This window comes from Mixophyes fleayi, chromosome 3, assembly GCF_038048845.1.
Source record: "Mixophyes fleayi isolate aMixFle1 chromosome 3, aMixFle1.hap1, whole genome shotgun sequence".
NCBI lineage: Eukaryota > Metazoa > Chordata > Amphibia > Anura > Limnodynastidae > Mixophyes > Mixophyes fleayi.
Genome location: NC_134404.1, coordinates 314,622,337 through 314,644,135, shown reverse-complemented (window position 1 = coordinate 314,644,135; position 21,799 = coordinate 314,622,337). Strand labels below are relative to the sequence as shown.

The 21,799-nt window shown below is 39.5% G+C and overlaps 1 protein-coding gene across 1 annotated transcript in view; it reads left to right on the top strand.

Moving 5' to 3' along the window:
• The window catches only part of SPTBN1 (spectrin beta, non-erythrocytic 1), a 128,272-nt gene that overhangs the window by 14,629 nt on the left and 91,844 nt on the right, over positions 1-21,799 (top strand). The window contains exon 2 of the mRNA XM_075204047.1: positions 14,362-14,546. Within this exon, the coding sequence (XP_075060148.1) occupies positions 14,405-14,546 (142 nt within the window). The 5' untranslated portion in view covers positions 14,362-14,404. The remainder of the gene's footprint in view (positions 1-14,361; positions 14,547-21,799) is intronic.

Genomic DNA, 21,799 nt, shown 5'->3' with positions numbered 1-21,799 from the left:
TAGGTTGTTCTAGCCCCGCCCACTTTAAAACTATAGAGAGTATTAAAATATCTCAAGGTCAATCTTTCTGTACTGACTGTTTGCATTTCATTATATGAAGCCCATGATATGGCACTGGTTGTTACCATCTACACTCTTTGCTGGTACTATATGAGGTTACACAAAATTATGAAGTATTAAAAGAATAGTACCACTGAACAGTATACAGAGCAAGTGAACACTGGACAGTGTACAATCCAACCAACAGGACATCAGTAATTATCAGGTATTCTTACAGACTCGTGTTGCGCTATACAGTACACCATAGGTGGTATACACTGGCACAGAATATTGCAGTACAGTATATACATTGTACGGTTCAGTAACCCACCACAGAATTCAGCCCAGCGGGTGACTTATCTCATACTTACCAACTTTTGTCAAGTGTTTTCCGGGAGATGGGCGTGGCAGGAGGGGGCGGGGCACGGCAAACGCGTCATTTTGGCCCCGCAATGGAAATGCTGTTTTGTTGAGGGGGCGGGGCCAAAATGACGCGATACACCGTGAATCGTGTCATTTCGGCAAGGTAATTCCCGGATGCGGGAGACTTGCCAGCGCTCCCGGGAGTCCATGAGACTGACCCAAATTTCGGGAGTCTCCCGGACATTCCGGGAGAGTTGGTAAGTATGACATATCTTCTGCCTCATAACTGGAAAGGAGGGTTAAGGACACAGGACTTGGACAGTCACATCTAGGGTTCGTACTAAGTAGGTGATTGGGTCGACAACCTGTGCACGCCAACCAAGTTAAATGCTCGCCATGTATAAATGCACGAGTGGCTTCCTATAAATTAGAATAAATGTAGGATTTACGGGGCACTGGAAATGTACACACACAATAGGAACTACTTGGTAAACCTTTATATGGAGACATGTATTATAAATGGATAAATGAAATATGTATGAGTGGATGAGAAACCCTGGTCTATATTTGATGAATAGTGCGTTACATTTGCCCAGTGGGCTATATATAGCCTGGGAGTAATTACACATTGTAATCTACTCCCTCCTCGTGTCTCAGGGGGCTTCATTCTGGCAATATAAATATTCCAAGTTACATTTTCACCAATAAAAATCATCATTGTTCTGGAAAAATTAGGATTCATGGTTGATTTGTTTGTAGATAATGTATAACAATAGCAGTAATTATTATTAATCATTACTATAATGAGCTGCCTTATCCCCCTAGACAGGAACATATCCATGTGGATAGGGTCACATATTTGGTAATGCTCACCTGAAGGACACTCTGTACAGATTACAGAGACTGGAAAGTTAGGAACACAAGAGGTTGAATTCCTCAGTTACTTGCCAGGAAAGTCTACCTAAATTCTGCTGTACTCTGGATTAAATGCGTTATCAGATAAACTTGTCACTACAATGTTTGACTGATGACCTGGCACCTAAAATTAGCATGCATCGCAAAATTGAAGCCCATTTTTGGTAACGGTTAAGGTAGCAAACTTTTTTTGTTTTTTGTGGGTGGTGGTTGATTGGTAATTTTGCTCTTTGCTTTCTCCATTAAAATGTGCTGTGTAATGTTTCTTGCACTCTTCCTTTATTGAAGCTTCTGTCCACCGCATTCCATAATAGAGCCATGGAACTTCCGTGCAATGGTCACTGGCGCTGAGACCAAAGAGACTTATGATATATTAAAAGGGGTTAGCATGAAACAAAAATATATTGCGTACAGATGTAAATCCGTTCTACAAATCTCCTTTATGCAATACTTCTTGACGTTGTTATAAGAACTTTTTCTCCTAACATATTCCACTTTCCCAAACGTTCGTTTTCCTCTGGTCCTCTAATGCTAAATGTGGTTAGGAATTTGTTTGCAGGTCTCTGGATGTATTTTACAGGTCATGACTTTTTTTTTTCTCTTCTTAATTTATTTTTTTATTCTCAACCTTGTGTTGACATAATCTCTAGAGATCTGCAGCCAAACAGATTCACAATCATAATTGTTCTCCATTAAATATATTTGGTTCCAACATACATGTTTACTTAAACCTCATGCTACCGGTGAGCTTTTGTTTAGAAAATAAAGCACTGCAGGGAATCATTCAAGTAAATAATATAGAGGATTGATTACTCTGTCTGACCTCTAAATATGTAAAGTGGAATACAGATAATGTTTAGCTCTGCTTTTGGATGGTTACATGAAATGGCTGATGGGAGTTGTAGTTTATTGCCACAGTTTTTGCTCCCAGTCATGTGAGGTAACTGCAGGCTGCCTTTTGTCTCACCCGAGTGCCAGTTCCCGGCTCTGGGCAGTTGGTAATTACAGGTACGGTGCTAGTTCCCTGCTCTGAGCAGTTGGTAATTACAGGTACGGTGCTAGTTCCTGGCTCTGAGCAGTTGGTAATTACAGGTACGGTGCTAGTTCCTGGCTCTGGGCAGTTGGTAATTACAGTCACAGTGCTAGTTCCCGACTCTGGGTAGTTGGTAATTACAGGTACGGTGCTAGTTCCCGACTCTGGGTAGTTGGTAATTACAGGTACGGTGCTAGTTCCTGGCTCTGGGCAGTTGGTAATTACAGGCACAGTGCTAGTTCCCGACTCTGGGTAGTTGGTAATTACAGGTACGGTGCTAGTTCCTGGCTCTGGGCAGTTGGTAATTACTGGCACAGTGCTAGTTCCCGACTCTGGGTAGTTGGTAATTACAGGTACGGTGCTAGTTCCCGACTCTGGGTAGTTGGTAATTACAGGTACGGTGCTAGTTCCAGGCTGTGGGCAGTAGGAAGTCTATTTTGTTATAAATTGCATGAACAATATTGGTCTGTTGAAACAACCTTGTTTCAACAGACCAATAGGACTCGAGCAGGTATGTACTACTTCTGGTTCTGTTGTGTCGTAAGCAGCAAGAGTACAAGGCGTTGTATATTGAGAGAAGAACTTGGAGTATAGTGTGTCACTGGTCATTTTGATATGTCTATATCCCACAGGCTTTTACATGTTCTTGCCTTTTTAGGGGTAAGCTTGAAAGCCATTAGGTTATGGTATAACAGAGGGAATAGAGAATTTAGGTGGGGTTTTTGATGGTCGTTAGAGGAGTGTACATATATGCTAATTTGTTGGAAAGATGAACAACCATTTTGTAGGGGGAGAATAGATAACAAATTTAGAGGAAGATATAGGAAAGAGGTGCTTATTGCCCCATTTGGATTTTTAATTGTTCACTTTACCATTTTTTAAACTGTACTATTTGTCATATTTCATCTGCAAAACATGTAAAATAAAAATAATTGACATTCATTGTCATGTGATTTCCTGTAACACAAGATCCATTTTTCCAAAAGGAAAATCAATAAACATCTATTTTGCATCCAGACATGAATCTAAAGTGCTCTTTGTGCTTGCTGCATTGGGGTATTTAATATTTTCTCAGAGATAATGATCATTCTGCAGAGATGCAAATGTAAATCTAGTAATGCATCTGGTAGCTAATACACAGCTTTCAGCACATTGCAATGCGCTACGTTCTCATGTTGCTATAGCCTTTTAATTTGTTTTTTAGAGCAGTGACTCAGACGCCCAGATTTTTTTTTTTTCGTATGTTGGTGAGAAAAGCTGGCAGTACGATTTGTCTTCCGCAGTGCTCTGGAGACAAGATGCTGCAAATAGGGTTTATTCCAGAAGATTGTCTTACTTGCCGGAAACTTTAGCGCCTGCAGGTTTTGGTAGCCTTCCAAACTGAAAGCGACACCACGGCACCTCGTTTGGGAAACTGATTTGTAAAAACGAACTGGCCTATAAAAAAAAAAAGTGTCAAAGCGCCTCTAAGGGGGTGAGAGGGAAGTATTATTTACTGTTAAATACATAATGTATGCATTTTTGCTGTAAAACTTCTGTAAAAACATACAGAAGCCACATGTGGTTTGTAAAATTAATAAATCACTACTTTTAATATTTTTTTTATAATCTGCATTTTTTTTTAAACATGAGACAAAACAGGATGTTGTCTTGTCAAGCGCTCCTCCTATGGTCCGAGGTGCCAGTATCGTACATGTGCAGACCTCAACAAGTCCCATGAGCATCTTACTCCAGCGAGTCTGCCATACGTGGGGTGTAGGGTATAGTAACAGAATCTTTGTTTTCTGCTGCATATCATGGAGGAGGATATTATGACAGATTTTGTATACCTTACAGCTGTCCAGATCATACACCATGGAAGGGGTGGGGATTTTGTTAGAAAAGTGGGTGTGGTTGAGCAGATTGGAGCAGGTGTAGAGTGAATTGGGGGTGTGATTTTGCATATCGGCGTGGGGCTGATTTTGTCCTGATTTTGCCTGGGTAAATGTAGCTATGCCATATATGTCTGTTTTCTGGGGTTTTTTTGTTGACGGGAATAGAATTTGACCATCACTACAAATTTGAGTCTGGGTCGATTGGTAATTGTATTACAAACATGTTTGTGGGCATTGAACTTAGAATTTCGAACCAGTTTAGTATTTGCAAGCATCTCATAATTCTGGGACAAACAAGACTGACTAATGAACACAAAAATCTCAAAGTCAAATGTGGGACTACCACAGGCGCCTAGGGAATCAAACAGAACTGGGCTGTACAGGTCGTGTTCCTATCTATAAAGAACCCTGGGCCTTCCTTTGGTCTTCAGGAAGGACCAGGATCCTGTCTTGAAACGTTTCCAAAGGGAGGGCTCGTTTTCACTGCAAACAGCTGGCTTAGTTCTTGGTTTTGAAATCCTAAAACCCAATGTTGGGAGACTGCATGGAATATTGGCGCGTGTATTTCTCAGTAGCCTATTGGTTATCATGCTCATGCGGTTTCCTAAGGGCGGGGTTTATTTCTAATGACAGCCCTAGTTACTAAGATCATTGTGGTGCTGTATCCACTGTAATGTTGTGAGGGTTTTTATTTAAATTTTTTACTGTCATTTTTTTGATACTGTATAGGAGTTACAGGGGGAACCACTGCAAATTGCATTCTAGTACTATGTACGCCAGGCCTGTCCAACCTGCGGTCCTCCAGATGTTGTGAAACTACAAGTCCCAGTCTTCCAGCTATCAACAGGTTGTCTACTGGCAAAGCATGCTGGGGCTTGTAGTTTCACAACACCTGGAGGGCCACAGGTTGGACAGGCCTGATGTACGCTATTCCGTCAAGGCTTTTAATGAAGTTGCTGTAAATTGCTGCTTTCCTGTCCTAGTATACAATAGGATCTACATTGCAGAATAGTTTTGTTCTCAAAATAAACTTTTTTCCACCTGGCAAATGGATAAAACTGTTATTTATACAATTGAATTGAATGCTCTATTTTAGGCAACTCCTTTGTCACAGAATCTGAACAGAGCTTCATTACATGGAAATAGATAGTAGAGGAATCATATTGGTTCCGAGTTCTAATGTAGGTCTCGTCTCATTTTATTGCATTGCTGGCTAAGATGTTTTTTATTTATTTTGATTTTTTTCTTACACCTCGACGTTCAGATGCGGATATTGTCAGCTATCACAGTAAGAAATATCCACTCATTTTCTGCTTGTATCTCTACGGGATGCAAGGGAAAAATGAGCAGACATTTCTGTAAAAACTAACTTGATGTGTCCCTGCGGACTGATCCAGGGACGCATCTTGCACAGAGTTGAATTTGACGCATGGACCGTGTGTATTTATACATATAGTATTTTTTAAGTAGAAATAAAATGTACATTATAAAATTGAAAGGGTAAAAATTTCCCTGAAGTAGATATAATTATTGCCGGCTTTTATCGACTCAGTTACTTTAGTCATCAAACCAACTATAAGTGGCCAGTTTTTATGTCTTCCATCAATGCATTATGCAGTTATAAGCATTTTAAGAGGCTAATGATCAATAGTGCATCTGATGATATGATGTCTGTGGAAGAGGACTGTGACGTACCTGGCAGCATTACTAATATTTGGCAGCCCAGCGTTGGTATATGATCGAATATGGGTGTTTGGAGAGTTCAGGGTGTTGTCCTATTTTGTCACGAAAAATAACTGTACAAACCGCTGGTGGATATTGATGTATGCTATTTGGGTACATGGAGGGGGGTTACCTCAGCCTTTTTGTTTTCTTCTCTTCTTTTACAGGAAACCTGTTATAGATTTCCTAATTACTAGGTGTTGTGTTAGATACCTACAGAGAAATGTTCCCTTTATAGAGGAAACCACCCTAAATGACAGATTGTCCTTATGTTATTAAATAGCTTTTTGGTGTAATTTTGCTGGGGGTTTGTTTTTTGTTTTTTTTTATTTTATTTTGGTATTCACTCATAAAATTTGGGAAATTTGAAATTTGTAAGAATTTATATTGGAGAAGGACAAGTAGATGTCCTAGATACACACTGGTTTTGGGCAGAGAGATACCAGTCTCCCAATACTTTTGCCACTTTAGTGTCTACATTTGTAATATGTTGTGTAAAATGAAACATAAACTAATTATTATGGATTATGAAGGTATTCACTATGTTGTAGACATTGGCTAAACCTCTTCATGAACATTTATAGTGACACTACATAGGCAGTAAGAAGATTCTTCCCAACATAGTAAAATGAGAAAATCATAAACTACTAATTGTTTTCTAACAAAATGACAGTAGACATATTTATGTGACAAATGACAGTATCTTGGTAGGTGTTTCTTTAGTTTGCTGTATGTCTGTATTGTGGACTCTAAAATGTAAATGGAGTTTAGTTCATTGGTGATTCATGGCCTTATGGAATAAAAATGATGCAGTAATATTTCCTCCTGGCCTCTTTGAATGTAGGCTGCATGAAGATGTCTGCGCTGTGCAGTAAACCTACTATATATATATATATATATATATGTGCCTTAGTTCTATATATGTGCCCTTCCAAAGATCTGAAATGATGCCAAACTGTACGGTCAGACTGGGGTTTTTTTTTTCTTTTCTTTTTTAGCTAAAATTATAATGACATGCTTAACAAATATGCAGAAACAGTATTGTCTATTAACACTTGTCTATATATCGTCAGAATACTGTACAGATCTTTACAATTGGGTACAAAAATTAAAGGAAGACTGGGTAAGATAAATAGGAGTGCTCTGCTCGCAAGCTGTAGGCAACAGATATTGATGCACGGGCTTTATCGTCCCATATTGCATGTTGGTCCAACCAGATTGAAATTGAGAAAGTACCTAGTGGGGCTGTAGGATCCTGTCACACAGCAATGCTGGTCAGAGGCAACCGAGCGTACACAGTCTTGTGTGCACTGTGTAGAGGGGCGGTAATTGGGTAGAATAGACCAGAGAGGTTAAGATGAGTCAGGAATTTGGTAAACTTTGTCTCAAGAGGTGAATTTTCAGGGAACATCTGAATATTTGAAGGCTAGGGAAATACTTGCCTCTTGAGGCCGGGAATTTCACAGAGTGGGTGCAGCTTAAAGAAAAGTCCTGTACCTGGGAATGGAGGCAAATAATGAGTGGCAATGGTAGGTCTACGTGTTGGGTCGTGTTAGGAGATGGATGTAGGTGCAGTTTTGTTAATGGCTGTGTATATTGGTATTATTATTATTATTATTATTATTATGTTATATAGGATTCAGTACAGGGAAGTAGTGTTGTAGGGAGTGACCAAGTAAAGCAACAGTACATGAATGTTTTGTGAGGAAAATTATCTGCTGCTTTCAACCCAGTTTGTAGTGGTGAAGGTCTGGTGTGGAGAAGGCCAAGGAGAGAGGAGGGAGGGAGATTGTGTGCATAAATTAACATTCTGTGTGGAAATATCATTATGCTTGTTAGATGCACTGGCCATATACCAGATCGTAACATATAAATCTTTGCATAGTAGCTGTCCTTATTGTACATGGTGTGTTTAGCTCTTATTGCTGTTTTCCTACACACATTGTGACAGTGTTTTGTTTTCCACGCCTCACGTTTTCCTCAAGGAAATGCTTGGTAGATTCCATTGTAGTCTACTGAGTATTGTGTATTCAGCAGGTGAGGTCATAGCGCTCATTACACTACTAGCAAGTTGTCGTGTTGGAGCCTGTGTATTCTATTGTGAGGAGAGAAATCAACCCCCTCACGACGGATATTGTGTGTGGCTGTTCCCAGCCGTTCTAGGATAATGGCTTTGATCTTATACATTCATTGCATGGTAATCGGTGCTGGGAAATGTGTTCACAAGGAATTGTCATTTTCTGTGTCTTTATTTATTTATTTTTTCCAATTTGCCTTTATAAATGAGGCAGCCATTTTAGGGCTGAACCAGTGTTCATGGAAATGCAGCCTTTTAAGTTCATTAGGAGTCAGTGATTTTGAGGTCTTGTGCACATAGCACATTTGCTTAGCTACCAGTTCCAATAAGGTTTGTTGGACCCTGTAAAGTGCCTACTGATAGTGCACAGGGGCATTTGAACCAAACATGTTATGAATGCAAGGTATTAGGAACATGCTGCATTAATGATACATCCATTGTTCACACCAAATGCTCATGTACTGTCTGTGCTTTAACCAAGCAGGGAACACGGTTCACGTGGGACTTGCGCACTTGCACTACATGACCCAAAGGTCATTGCAAGTAAATGCTAGTGAACCCTTATGTAGCAGTCACATAATGGCTGCCTCCACTACGTAGAGTAATGTTTCTTAAACCCAGTCCTCAGGACCCCTAGCAGTGCATGTCTTACATATCTCCTTGCTTTAGCACAGGTGTATTCATTACTGACTGACATATTGTAAAAGCTCCACAGGTATAATTATTTCCCTGGTCACCTGGAAAACCTGCACTGTTGGGGATCCTGTGGACTGGGTTTGGGAAACACTGATGTAGAACATGTGTGTGTGCTTTAAGTGTCCTCTCTGTCCACCTGTATGACATTTCTATCCAATAAAATTTACAGCCTATAGTCTGCAGTGATGTTGTTTGCCAGTAGGTGGCAGCAGATACCTGTCAAAAATGCCAGATATCATTCAGTTTTACATAAGTTTGTAATTTCCCTAGAAAGTTACTGCCTTTATAATTTTTTTTTATTTTGGAGGATCCAAACTAATTTAACAATTGTTGCAGTGGTGGTAGGTTTAGTAGGCTGCAGTTAATATAGAAATAATAGTTTTTTTAGAACAACATATACAATAATCTTGCAGAGTTGTGTATAATAGTACAAGGTGTACACCTTGTATTGTTTTGTACTGTGATTTTCAAAAATTTGTGAACCTGTGAAAAAACAAATTACAGATCTGGTCGTTCAGCGTTCAGTCTGGGCAATCGTACTATAAGAGTGTCTCAGAGAGTGACCCCAACACTTGTCTGCAATGATAGACTGTTCTGCTAATGGAAGTTTATGTCTTTGCAGAAATGTCTGTGATTAGAAACCCTGTAAAATGTGTCCAATTTATTATTTTTTTCCCTCCTTTTCCTTCCCCTTTTCAATTCGGCTTCTTGTATCATGTATGTTGTAGAGTCGTGTGTGACAAAAACACATGTCTGATCATTTGATGACTGGCTACTGCTAGTGTAAGGAGAGGTCAGTAAAGTGATAGAGCTTTTAGTGGCCCGGTTTCCATAAACTTCAATTAACAAGGACATTCACTGTGGTTTGATAAGATCCTCAGTCCAAATAATAAATTTTCAGAGCAAAGAAGGCAGATGAAACCGGCGTGGTTCATTCACACCTACATTTTAATACAAATAGGTCAAATAAGAGTTTATAGTACCGTTCCACCATTGTGGTCTACAGGGAGTGGGGAGTAACGTATAACCTAAATACATTCACCTTGTTACACATGCCCCACAAAATTCTTCTATTGTTGCATAACACGGACCCTCCCTCCTATTGTCTAGTATGATTTGGGAGGGTGGTTTTATGTAAAGGGTATAAGGGAGAGGGAGGGACCAAGGAGAGAGCTGCGTGTGGCATGCTTTCATGTGTCTAGACTACATGGTGAGCGTACATTTGACATGTAGTTCAGACTCTTGTGTGGGGTGAGGGTCCGGGTCCCAGATCATCATTATCCACCACTGGATGTCAGTAGGGCCTAGTGAGTTGATGGGTCTGCATCCTCATGAATATTGGGTTATTTGACAAAAGAATTGTCTCCACCGTTTGTAGATGATGGATCCAGTCTCTGCATTCTAGACCTTGATGGACTAAATGTCCTGTGATGCTCAGCCAGCCAATAAATATCTGCTGTGCTTAGAAGATGATCAGTAGCGGATGAAGGTGGTCCGTGTTCATACCACTACACCTGAATGGACTGTAGATTGCTTGACCAGACTATTGGATTATTTGCTTATTAATGCTGAAGAATAAAATAAGGTGATATTATTTGATTTGCTTAGGCCTGTAGGTTTTTACTAAACACTATATATGGGATTATGCACTACTGTATATTATATGGGTATTAGAAGTTACCAAGGATTTTGTGACTATAGAGACAAGGCTATAGGCCTAGTACTGTTATACAGGTCACTGAAATCAGAGCGGACTTATAGATGTAGTAATAAGGGCACATTATTCTGTGTAATACACAAACTTTACATATAAATACTACATGGTTTTTTTATTCATACATTAACTTGTGTGTTATAAAAATGATGAAGACAATTCTCCCATATTACCACCATATGCTGCTGGGTTTTATTCCTTAACTGTGATGATATTCAGCCCCCTTGTCTCTCCCTTACTGTATGGGCCACATGATGTTCTATGGTGTAAGGCAGGGTTTCCCAAACCCAGTCCTCAAGGCTCCTCAACAGTGCAGGTTTTCCATATCTCCTTGCTGGAGCACAGGTGTATTAATTACTGACTGACACATTGTAACAGATCCACAGGTGGTACTAATTATGTCACATGTGATCCAGAAAACCTGCACTGTTAGGGAGCCCTGAGGACTGGGTTTGGGAAACCCTGGTGTAAGGAGTCTGTGGATTGTTATAGTAACATTGCTGCAGTCACTTAGCTGATCCACATTTCTGAGAAATTGCATTAATTTCTTATTCCTCCAGGTCCTCTCCTACGTTACAGGATGTGGTCTCTCTGTATGTACAATGACCGTATAGGCAAGATGAACAGCGTGCATTGTATTACATGGAAATAGATCCTGGTTTGCATCTTACTGCATCATATTGTGATCTAGAGGCAGTTGGGACAGTGCTCTGGTCCTCTGTGCAATGTTCTATGTGGAGTTTGTCTCTCTGGTTAATGAATCAAACCTGTCACAGCCTCACAATGGGTAGAACACAGTTAATTGACTTTCCACATCACAGTGTTCTGGTATTTCATTCCTGTATAATGTACAAAAGATGAATTGATAAGAATGTCTGGGTGGGGTTTGGGCATATGAGGACATGGCTTATTTGGTCTGGATTCTCCAGGTATTCGTGTTAGGTCTACGATTATAATAGTTATTGATGACTTTATGTAGTCAAGTGTTAAATGTGCAGAAGCAATTAAGACTGAATTATTAGGTGTTTTGTACAACCCCGTGTGTGACATGTGCCTCTAATAAAACGTTCTTCCATCCAACTAGTTTGAGAATTTATTAGCCAGTTATAGAGAAGTGCTTGATATTTTTTTGTGTGATATATATATATATATATATTTTGTGTGTGTATCTGTGTATGTATATGTAGTGGTAAGCGTCGGACGGGTTTTGGTGTTTCTGTAAATTTTACGCTTGGCCGACAGATCAAACAGTAAAAAGATGACACCAATTCCCTATACAGTTGGGGCTTTGCGCAGCTGGTATTGGTGTATAAATTGACTGGAACATGAATCAATAACTCTCATCCTGGGTGGAGTAGATAGTAATGGAAGCTGCTCAGCGTTTTACATGGTCTGCTGAAAATGGCTTTAGTGAAAATGTTTCTTAGCATTGTAACCACTGTATGTAATTGTTTCCAGTTCTATTTACGTTTTTGAGAACTTAATTCTTTTTGAAGGTTGACAATTTTCCTTTACCCTCTTTCCTTTTTGGTCTGTTACTACTCAGGGGTAGATCTATCAAACCTTCTAAAAGGAAAAGAGATGTTGCCCATAGCAACCAGTCAGATTCTAGTATTCTAGATACAAGAAACTACTGAAAGTAGATCATTTAAGGTTATACTTTTAGACTAAATTATTCCAATATCACTGTGTGTGGGCCCTAAACTTTTCCTTCCGATTGTCCATTCAAATCCAATCTGTGAATTTAGGGATTGAACTTTTGTACATATTGGCTACATATCCAGTGGTTATACTTTAAGTATATTTATTATTTTATATCGCGCAAATCATATGATGTAGAGTTGTAGAGAGAATATGTAATCTCTCGCATCGGTTCCTACAGCGCCTGATTTTGAGTTAGGAACAATGCAAAGAAAAGGAGCAAATTTGCTCCTTGTCAAAACCAATTTGCATTAGAGGGGGAGGTAAATTTAAAATGTGGGGACAGATTCATAGTTGTGATACGGCATGTCATAGATCAATTTTAATTTCAGTGTAAAAATAAAGCTATCCACTATTTGTGTACTACAAGAAAAAACAGCCAGTATTTTTCTTGCATGCAAAAAAAACAAGTCAATTTGTACCCCTTACATTGTAACATGGTTTATCCAGGTGCAAGTTCTCCTTTTTCTTTGCTTTGCTCCGAACTGAAAATCAGACCCTCTGTGTGTGTTCTATTCCCCTCCCAATCTGCACAACACTTGTCAGCAAATCTATTGCATCACATAATAACATCCCCATCAGTAAGTACTAGGTAGCCCTGCATATCATACCGCTGGTAACCTCCCTAAATGAGGGACTCCTCCTCCCATCACACTGAAACAAAGTTGCTGTAGAATATCAGAATAAAATTCCATGAATCCTAGTTTAATATTTCACTTTAAATAGACTCATTCAGTCAGCACCTTAGATTTTGTTTCTAATCATCCTTTAATGATTAGTAAATATGGAAATACTTCAGAAGAGCAGAACATAAGCAGATTGTAGTCCAGGGTGTACTGTAAGTGGTGGGAAAGCAGAGTGTCTGGAGAGAAGTAATGAGTTTAGAGGATGCCAATGGTTCTCTTGCATTTCCAAAGCACAATCCAATCACCCTGGCGATAATGTAAGAAGGGAAACCAACACTTAGCGTTGGATATAATGGGCATCCTGTGATCTGCGTTGTCCCTGCTGGTCTGGACACAATGGGTAAAAAAAAAAACATAGAAGAGGATTGTTACACATGGAACAGAGACTTGAACTCATGTCCCCAAAGATTTGTTGTTTTGTTGACATGTCCATTAAAAGCGGTTTTCTTTAGCACACCAAAAAAAGCTGTTGCTTAGAAGCAAGTTGTAAATCTTACACTAAATCCTGTGGCTGCAGGGAAAGCTGTTACAATGACTGTTCTTTCTGTGAGGGCCCTGGCACTGTAACAAATGTACTTTCTCAGGGGTTCCATAGGCACCTCTTCAACTTTATAATGGGTGATGAGAGAAAATCTGATATATAAAGTGTTTCCAGGCTCTTAAACACGTAACATAAATGCAAGTCTTTATAACCGGTTAGAATGTCCCTGTGCTTTATACCTACCTGCTCAGTAGAACCTGAGCATGATCTCTTCTGCTATTCTGCTTCTGTGCATGTGTTATAAATGTAAGTGGTACCAGCAACAGTGCCACCTAGTGGTCAAACATTGCATGAGATCTAATGGGTAAAATGCTCCATGTTAACACACAGCAACTTGATAAATAATTATTCTTGTTGACCACGCTCCGATACCTTCCGTTTATTGGCTTGCATATATTTTCCTACAACTTTTTACTAAATCCAATGCTTTCTTGTTTATTGGTACAATGGAATACATAGAACTCTGCATTAGATACCAGAAACGTTTTGTTTTATAGCAATTTATCAAAAATAAACAGTCTGCTGATGTAAATACATGACTCCAGGGCATAAGGTCATGTATAAGGCAGTAAATTAAAGTATGTAATGCTGGAAAACATCTTGTTCGGCTGTCTTCATAGGTCCTTATGGTGGGGCTGTGTACACAGTGGAAAAGTGAGGAATACTCAAGCTACACAATGTATCCTTGGTGGGAAGGACAAATGACACTTGTGCTAAAATAAGTTCTAACATAATTTGCGGATATAATTGAATGACCACTAGTTAAATTGAATTTGAAGGTCTTTTGAAGTTGTTGGGCGACGAAAGATGACCGTGCTCCTCATTTTAATGGCAGGTCTGTTTATAGCAAACCTTGTAAGCATGCTTAGAAAATTGGTTATTTTGTCATTACTGTTGGGCGTCAGCTGTTAAAATGTATTGGAGCTGAAGTGTTTCAGATGACCGGGATTATTTAGCGGTGTCACGTCATGTAAACATATGAAATCTCTTTGCCTTTCAGATCTCTGTGAGTTGTAGCTGATGAGAGGTTAGGGTGGTCCAGAATGACGGCTGTCCAGACAGACTATGACCACATTGAGATATCACAGCAGTACAGCGATGTCAACAATCGCTGGGACGATGAGTGGGACAACGAGAACAGCTCTGCCAGACTGTTTGAGAGATCTCGTATCAAGGCCTTAGCAGGTAGGCTCCTCACACACTGTAATGACTGTATATGTTGCTGCTTGTCTACATCCCTTAATATGCAAGTTGTACAGACTGGTCTAAAGCTACTGATGACATTTTCTGTGTATGCGTGATTGGTGTGTAGTGGTTTTGCCACCCAGCCATTCATGAGGTCATTTATTTTATCTTTTTTATTTGTTATTATCCTTTTTTTTAAAAACAACAACCCAACTTATTCTTCAGGGCTGTATAGTGGGGAGATAAAGGCAGTATACATTGATTAGAGTACAGCAACATAACTTGAGACAAACGCTGTGAAGACCCCATTAGTAAGAGTTTACAATCTAATTCGGAAAAGGAAGCAACATAGTAGGCACAGGTGCATATAGTGAGCACTGTACAAGTTATAATATATTGATCTTGGTGATCTTAATAAAGGATAAACACAAAATAAAGGTTTTTTCATAACTGGGGCTTTATTGGGTTTATATAGTAGCTTTCATCTATTGTAGTCATTGTTTTTTTTCTAATAAAGCTCAGAGTCCAAAGCCTCGGACATAATCATACGGAAATGAGAAACAGTATACATCTGTTGTGCTTTATTAGCCCAAACATTCACAAATGTATCATTGAAATATTAGAGTTCTCGCTGAGATTACATGATAGTTGGGACACTAGATTTCCATTGAAAATTAGTGGTTGAGCATCTAACAACCTATGTTGTCTAGTATAAATGGGCTTGTTTAACGTAACATGCCTGTTGTTGCCTAGATGCATGATAGGAATTATATTTCTGTGAATCTACAGGACTTTACCTAGTTTGTGACCATTTAGGTATTTTCACAAATGGACTTTATCCAAATTTCATTGACTTAAGCTGCCCGAACACACTGCAACCTCAACAGCTACCAACAGTTCTGCACAACCAATTTTATTTGGCCAGCTGGATATTTGGCTTGTCCCATGAGCATCAACTGTCATAGGTGCGGTCTGTTGTCCGGGATGTACTGGGGTCAGTGTGACACCCCTGCTCATCCCCAGTAACCAGGTTGCATGTTTCCATCCAGTTTGTAGCCAAATCAGCCACAGAAGTTTATTGTCAATTGGGACAAACCCCACCTCATTGTAATAAGTTGCAAATCAAAAAAGAAAAATGTTTTTTTTGTTTTTTTTTATATTAATCTCTGTTGTAAAGTTGTATCCTAAACAGTATATTGCACCAGACACACATCATAATATAAATTCTGCAACTTTTCACCCAATTTATTGTTCTGGTTGGTATTGTGTAATCGCTAATGTGCCTTCGGGTCTGCTGTTAAAAATAAATAAATAAAATAACTGAAATATCATCATACAATAGGCACAATTCCCTGTATTTTACTGTAGCAGATATGCAGCCAAAGAGCTCTAACCACATGATTTAGATGATTGAAATCCACGATACAGGCGGTTGTTTGTCAAGGTCATGACGGCCATCTGTAGTTAACCCTTTAGGTCCTTGGCTCTAACTTCCCCCCCAAGCGCTCGACTAGAGGAACGGACGTACGATGGCCCCAGCGTATCTGCTAGAAGGAGAGCAACACATTACAGCAGAGGGTGGAGAACTTTACAAAGAAGTTGAACTTTGGAATAGAGGATTTCAAGACAGGGAGGAGCAGTGTACGCTCTCCAGATATGCTGCGATGCCTATTCTGCTTCCTAGATGCTTGTTAACCCCCTCGCTTCCAGTAACATTTAGTACTGCTGATGATTACAAAGAGACTCTGTGAAGCTTTCTTATATAGCAAATTTGGATTTAATTATAAAGGGTTAATGATGGCTTTGAAAGCCAGAACCCTAATGGGCTGTGGCCGTAGTTATAATAAAGTTTGTTTGGTCTCTCTTGCACCAATAATCTGCTTTCATGTGATGTGTGGACCGACCATGTGACATCTGTTGAAGTTCTGTACTATTATGATGATGCACAGAAGGAGGGGGAGGGCGGGAGGTTGGTCTTTTGCTCTTCGATACACAAAACTAATAAACTACATTTTAAAGGACACTACTATCAAAAGTGGGCTAAATTTTAAATGGTTTTGTTTAAACAACCCTGCAGTTAATAACCACTTTGTGTGAATATATTCAGTTTTTTATTTCCTTTGGAGAGCCGCAAGTGTAACGTTGCGCGCCCCAGCTTGTGCTTGCGCACCTACGTTTTTGCTACAGTATATATGGATTTACAGGGCATGATGGGCGTCGTTGGCGGAGAAGCTGCAATCTGTGCAGACCGAGGGGAGAAATTCCTTGAGGAGAGAAATGTTCTGAGAAATATTCACCTTGTTCTGCGTATGTTTGCGACATTGTCACAAGTGGGATTCGGCTTTAATAATTCCCAGGGCTGCGCAGGAATTCACCAACGTCGTCCCAGCTCTGCATTACACTTAATGTAAATCTATGTACATGGCACAGCTAGTCGGTGTACGCCGGATAGGCGCGGTACAGCAAGAACAAAGCTATGTGCAGTCTGCATCATAAATGACCTCTGGTCTATCCTCAGTTATGTGAATCCAAATCAGAACATCCGTGAAAACTGGTGACTTGAAATGTAACTTTGATAAGAAAGTGCCCTGTAGTTAAACGCCCCCAGTTTTCCTCGCATGTCCCTTTAACACGCCAGTTGGCGACATCGTTTGTCTTGTATTGATTATTTTATTACTAATAATTATTTTATAAAATGTGTTTCATAGAGGCTAAAGTAAAACATGAAGTGTAAAATGAAACTATTAATTAGCAATCTGTTAATGAGAGTGTGTAAGATGATGATGCTGTTCCCCTGCCTTAGTCTCATGTCTAGTAAATGATTTTCCAGGTCTCATGCTAGCTTACTGCATGTCTGACCTTGAAGCAGAACGTCTGTACTGTAGGGTACGTAATTCCTCATGACTTGTATTGTTTCTTGTTTTACCCCATTCAGCTGTTATTCGTGTCCAGTGCATATGGTATAGTGAAGATTACTTAATTGTATGCATAATTTGCTAGCGCAAATATAATATATATATATATATATATATATATATATATATATATATATATATATATATATATATATATATATATTATATTATTGTACATAATGGAGAAATGGGATTTCGTCAAACTACATTTTATAGCAGTGATCGGTTACTGGTATTTAAGATGATGTAGTGCTTCAGTCGTATCCAAAGACTGCATCACTCAATCTCCATTTATTGTGTCCGATCTTTTTCCGCTGTTTTTAGAATTGACCCAGTAGTGGTCTCCCCGACTCCAATTTCTCCTGAATATGATGCCTGTCTCCACAATGTTAACCCTTCCTTTATTTTCATTAAAGCTGGGTACACACTACAGAAAATTTCTCCCAATGCGATACCTTTAAAGAATTTACCAATGACCGAAAGTCCCGATCATCACGCCGATTCATACATACACACCTACACGATTTTGTGATTTACCTTCAGATCTGTGCTCTTCATCTCTCATAACCATCTGCTGAAAAGATCATGCACGCTCTATGGAGGTCCTTCATCCACACACTCTGTGGCCCTTTACAATCACACTGTGCCCCTTCATCCTCACTTTGCCCCCTCCTTCATTCTTTTGCTTCTCCATTGCTGTTTCCTATCACCATTTCCCCTCCCCTTTCTTTACTTGCCATACTTGGCCTTCTTTCTTCTATTTCTTCTGTCTTCTTACCAATCCTGCGGCACCCGGGACCCAGCATCCTCCTCTTTCCCACTGATTATGTCAGACGTGATGACATCAAGCCCGACATGAAGGGAGAAGGATGCTGGGTCCCAGGTGCCACCAGATTGGTTTTTTTTTTGTTTTTTTTTCTTCCTTTCTTTTCTTCCTTTCTTTTCTTCCTGGCCACGGCACCCCTGTGACAGCGCCGCGGCACCCCTGTGACAGTGCCGCGGCGCGCACTTTGGGAACCACTGCACTAATGCGATATTGGATCTAACAGTTGTTTATCGTGTGATTGGCATGATAATCTGGTGAAATATCTGTAATGTATACCCAGCTTAGCACAATGGATACAGTTGTGAAGGGATGGCATAGTAGGGACATCAGAGGATAATCTATCCCCTGCCCCTAACACAGGAAACACAATTTTGTAAGATGGGTTTTTATTGATTTTTTTTTATTGTTAGAAGGGTGTGTTTGTCTATGGTGTACGCAACTTATTGTGTTCAATCTAGAATTTCTGCTCAACCAGGATGTCCTGATCTCAAGTGGTGGAGATAGAATAACCTGTAGCCAACCAGATGATCACCGTTCTCTGGACATGAATGTGCTGATTGTGAGGAAGGCAGTCCACTTATGTGATTTGTTATTGACGATGTATAGAACAGGGTCAATGTCATGATGTGAGGATGGAGGCAAACAGGAAGCCAAGGACTGGGAGATAAATGGTGGAAGGAGCAGGGTCCTCCATCAGCACAGAATAGTGATATGAGGCTTCTGTCAAACAGATGTATGAAGATTGTGGTGTCACTGACCTCTACATGAAAAGTTTAATAGCGAAGTTAAAACAAAAAACAAACCACATAAAACATGTCTTATTGGGAACTTACTTTGCATAGTTTGAACTGAGAATATTTGTCAATGTTCCCCAGGCACGAGCAAACAAATTGGGTAAACTTTTTTTTTTTTTTTTTTTTTTACTGTTTGCTATGGACCGCTATAAAACATGTTGATACATTCTCTCAAATTAAACATCAAGCTTCAGATTTGTGAATGTATTTACAGTGTTTGAATCAATTATTTTTAAGTGCCGTGATTTCACAGTTTAAGTTGTATTATGAGATTTGGCCCAAACTTAGCCAGCCTACATTGTAATTTTGTGAGATGAAAACTGTAGTAGTACGTTATTTCATTCTCTGTCCAGTTACATAACAATAAGAAGTTAAGTCTTTATAAAGGCTTGTTTGCCACAATTATAGTTAATTGTGGGTGCCTGGGTGTATTTTTGCTCAAGCTGGACTGCATCATCGCTCACTGATGTCATTCATGTTTTCTGTCACTCTGCAGCTGTCAGGTACTGAGACTTAAGTTTTACATCACCACTCTTCCCGGGAATGATGTAGTTTCTTGTGAGAACCTGGAGGCTGCAAATCTTGATGGGGCTGAATAAGCAAAAATGAATTGTAGTTTAAAACCTCACAAATTCTTATTTCTTTATGCTGAACCAATCCCTTCTGGAGTGAACTGGTGATTTTACTCTGTGTACACAATGGTGGGAGCCATTCTGTTGACCAATGTCCATGAGAATTCTGCCTCTATGTAATTTTGACACCATGATGTTCGTGTGGAATTGATTGATTGCAAAGTCATGGATATTGTTTTGGATTACACATCGGCTGTCCCAGTCTATAGGTGATGGGTACACTTTTTCCTTTAGACATTTAACTTCGGGAACATCGTATCCCAAATAATGAAGGAAAAATTCAGACCTATGAACACTTATGTGCAGTTTATAGGGAACACCCCGCTGTAATTTACTACACCAAGGTGCGCTATATTATAAGTAATACAAAATGTAGATTTGGGTAAAGGATCCCTGTTATAGACGTAATATTGGATAGCATACTAGGGGGCAGACTTAATTGTCGTGATGTTTCTTAGAACATTGCGGACGTGCTTTTTTTTTTTTTACCGTTACTATGGCGAAAAGTATCGCTGAATTTTACTTGTACCTCTACAGGTCGTGAGTAAACATCAGCCTTCTGTCAAAAAAAAAAAAAAAATGTGCGCATGGTGTCGTGGCCTTTCCAGAGGCGCCTCACGTGGATATTTAGGGAATTGAATCTGCCCCTAAGACTAAGGGATCTATTTTGTTTTCACAACTCTTATGTGGATGACACCCGTGGGGCAAGAAGAAAACTATTTTGCAGTGTACTATGTAGAAATAACCATTATGAAACAGGATTAAAACTCAAAAAAATAAAATAACCTTTAGTCTCCAGATGACCACACCTAGTGCTAAGACTTAGACCAAAGTTTTGGCTTTCTGAAGATGAATGACATCTAAAAGTTAAAATGCTTTCCTGAAAGTTCCTGGCAGTCAAACTACTTAAACAATTCTTAGCTGTAGTGTAGTACAACGCACCTACGTTCTATAGATTGTCACTGGTCTCTGTGTACATCTAGTTAAAACGTTGTGGAATTGTTATCAACAGATTTACATTTGAACAAAAGACAGACAAATGTCTCCTTATCTCGTGTGACAGCTCTGAAGCAGAATCCGGTATTTTTGTTGCATTCCCTTAGGTAGAGGAAGTACGAGCGGGTGGCTTCTGAAGTCCTTTCACATGTTTCCCCATTCATGATTTGGAGGGGCCAGTTTCCGCAGTGTAGCCCATCTTATTATTGGAATGTTTCCTTCAGTCGTCATTCCCATGGTTGTCAGAATCCTCCAGAGATAAACAGGATGTCTTCCTGGCTTTTCCCTTGGTATTTAATGTGCTACTGATGACCATTGTCTCACAAGGCTCTGATGACATTTCAAGAAGACGTCTGCCAAGTATATTACATTTTCACTATTTTTAGGTCCTTTTTGTGAGATCTTTAGATTGTTTGGGGGTGGTCGCAATTGGAAATATGCCATTATCCATTCAGATTCCACTATCTCTCTTGCAATGCACCTAAAGTGCATTAAGTTTAGAGCATGCTGATCACTGATTTCTTGCATGCTTTTATCTTAGTGCCATAAAATGGTTAACTAAACTAAGAAACCCATTAGTACAGATCAATACATAATAAGGAAGTGTAATCTGATGTATGGAAAGTCCACAGGTCTGATGAAGGTAATTCTAGGTTATAATGTACAAATAATTGTGTCTTGTATATATCGTTCCATAAATTCAGTAATTCAAGGACTTTGCTTTACCAATATTTAAATAAAGGAGCAGGTCTGTTTGGAGTAGACAACCTGATGCTCTCCAGCTGTTCTCAAACTTTTTAAGTCCTGGGGGTAAATATATCAAGCTGCGGGTTTGAAAAAGTGGAGTTGTTGCCTATAGCAACCAATCAGATTCTAGTTGTCATTTATTTAGTACATGCTGCAAAATGACAGCTAGAATCTGATTGGTTGCTATAGACAACATCTCCACTTTTTCAAACCTGCAGTTTACTAAATATATCCACTGGCGTGGATTTGCCAGAGGCTGTCGGACCACAATCGGACTTGTAGTTCCACAGCAGCGGCCATCCAGCCAGTTGTGACGGCATATTCTGAGTTCCCCCTAGTGCAG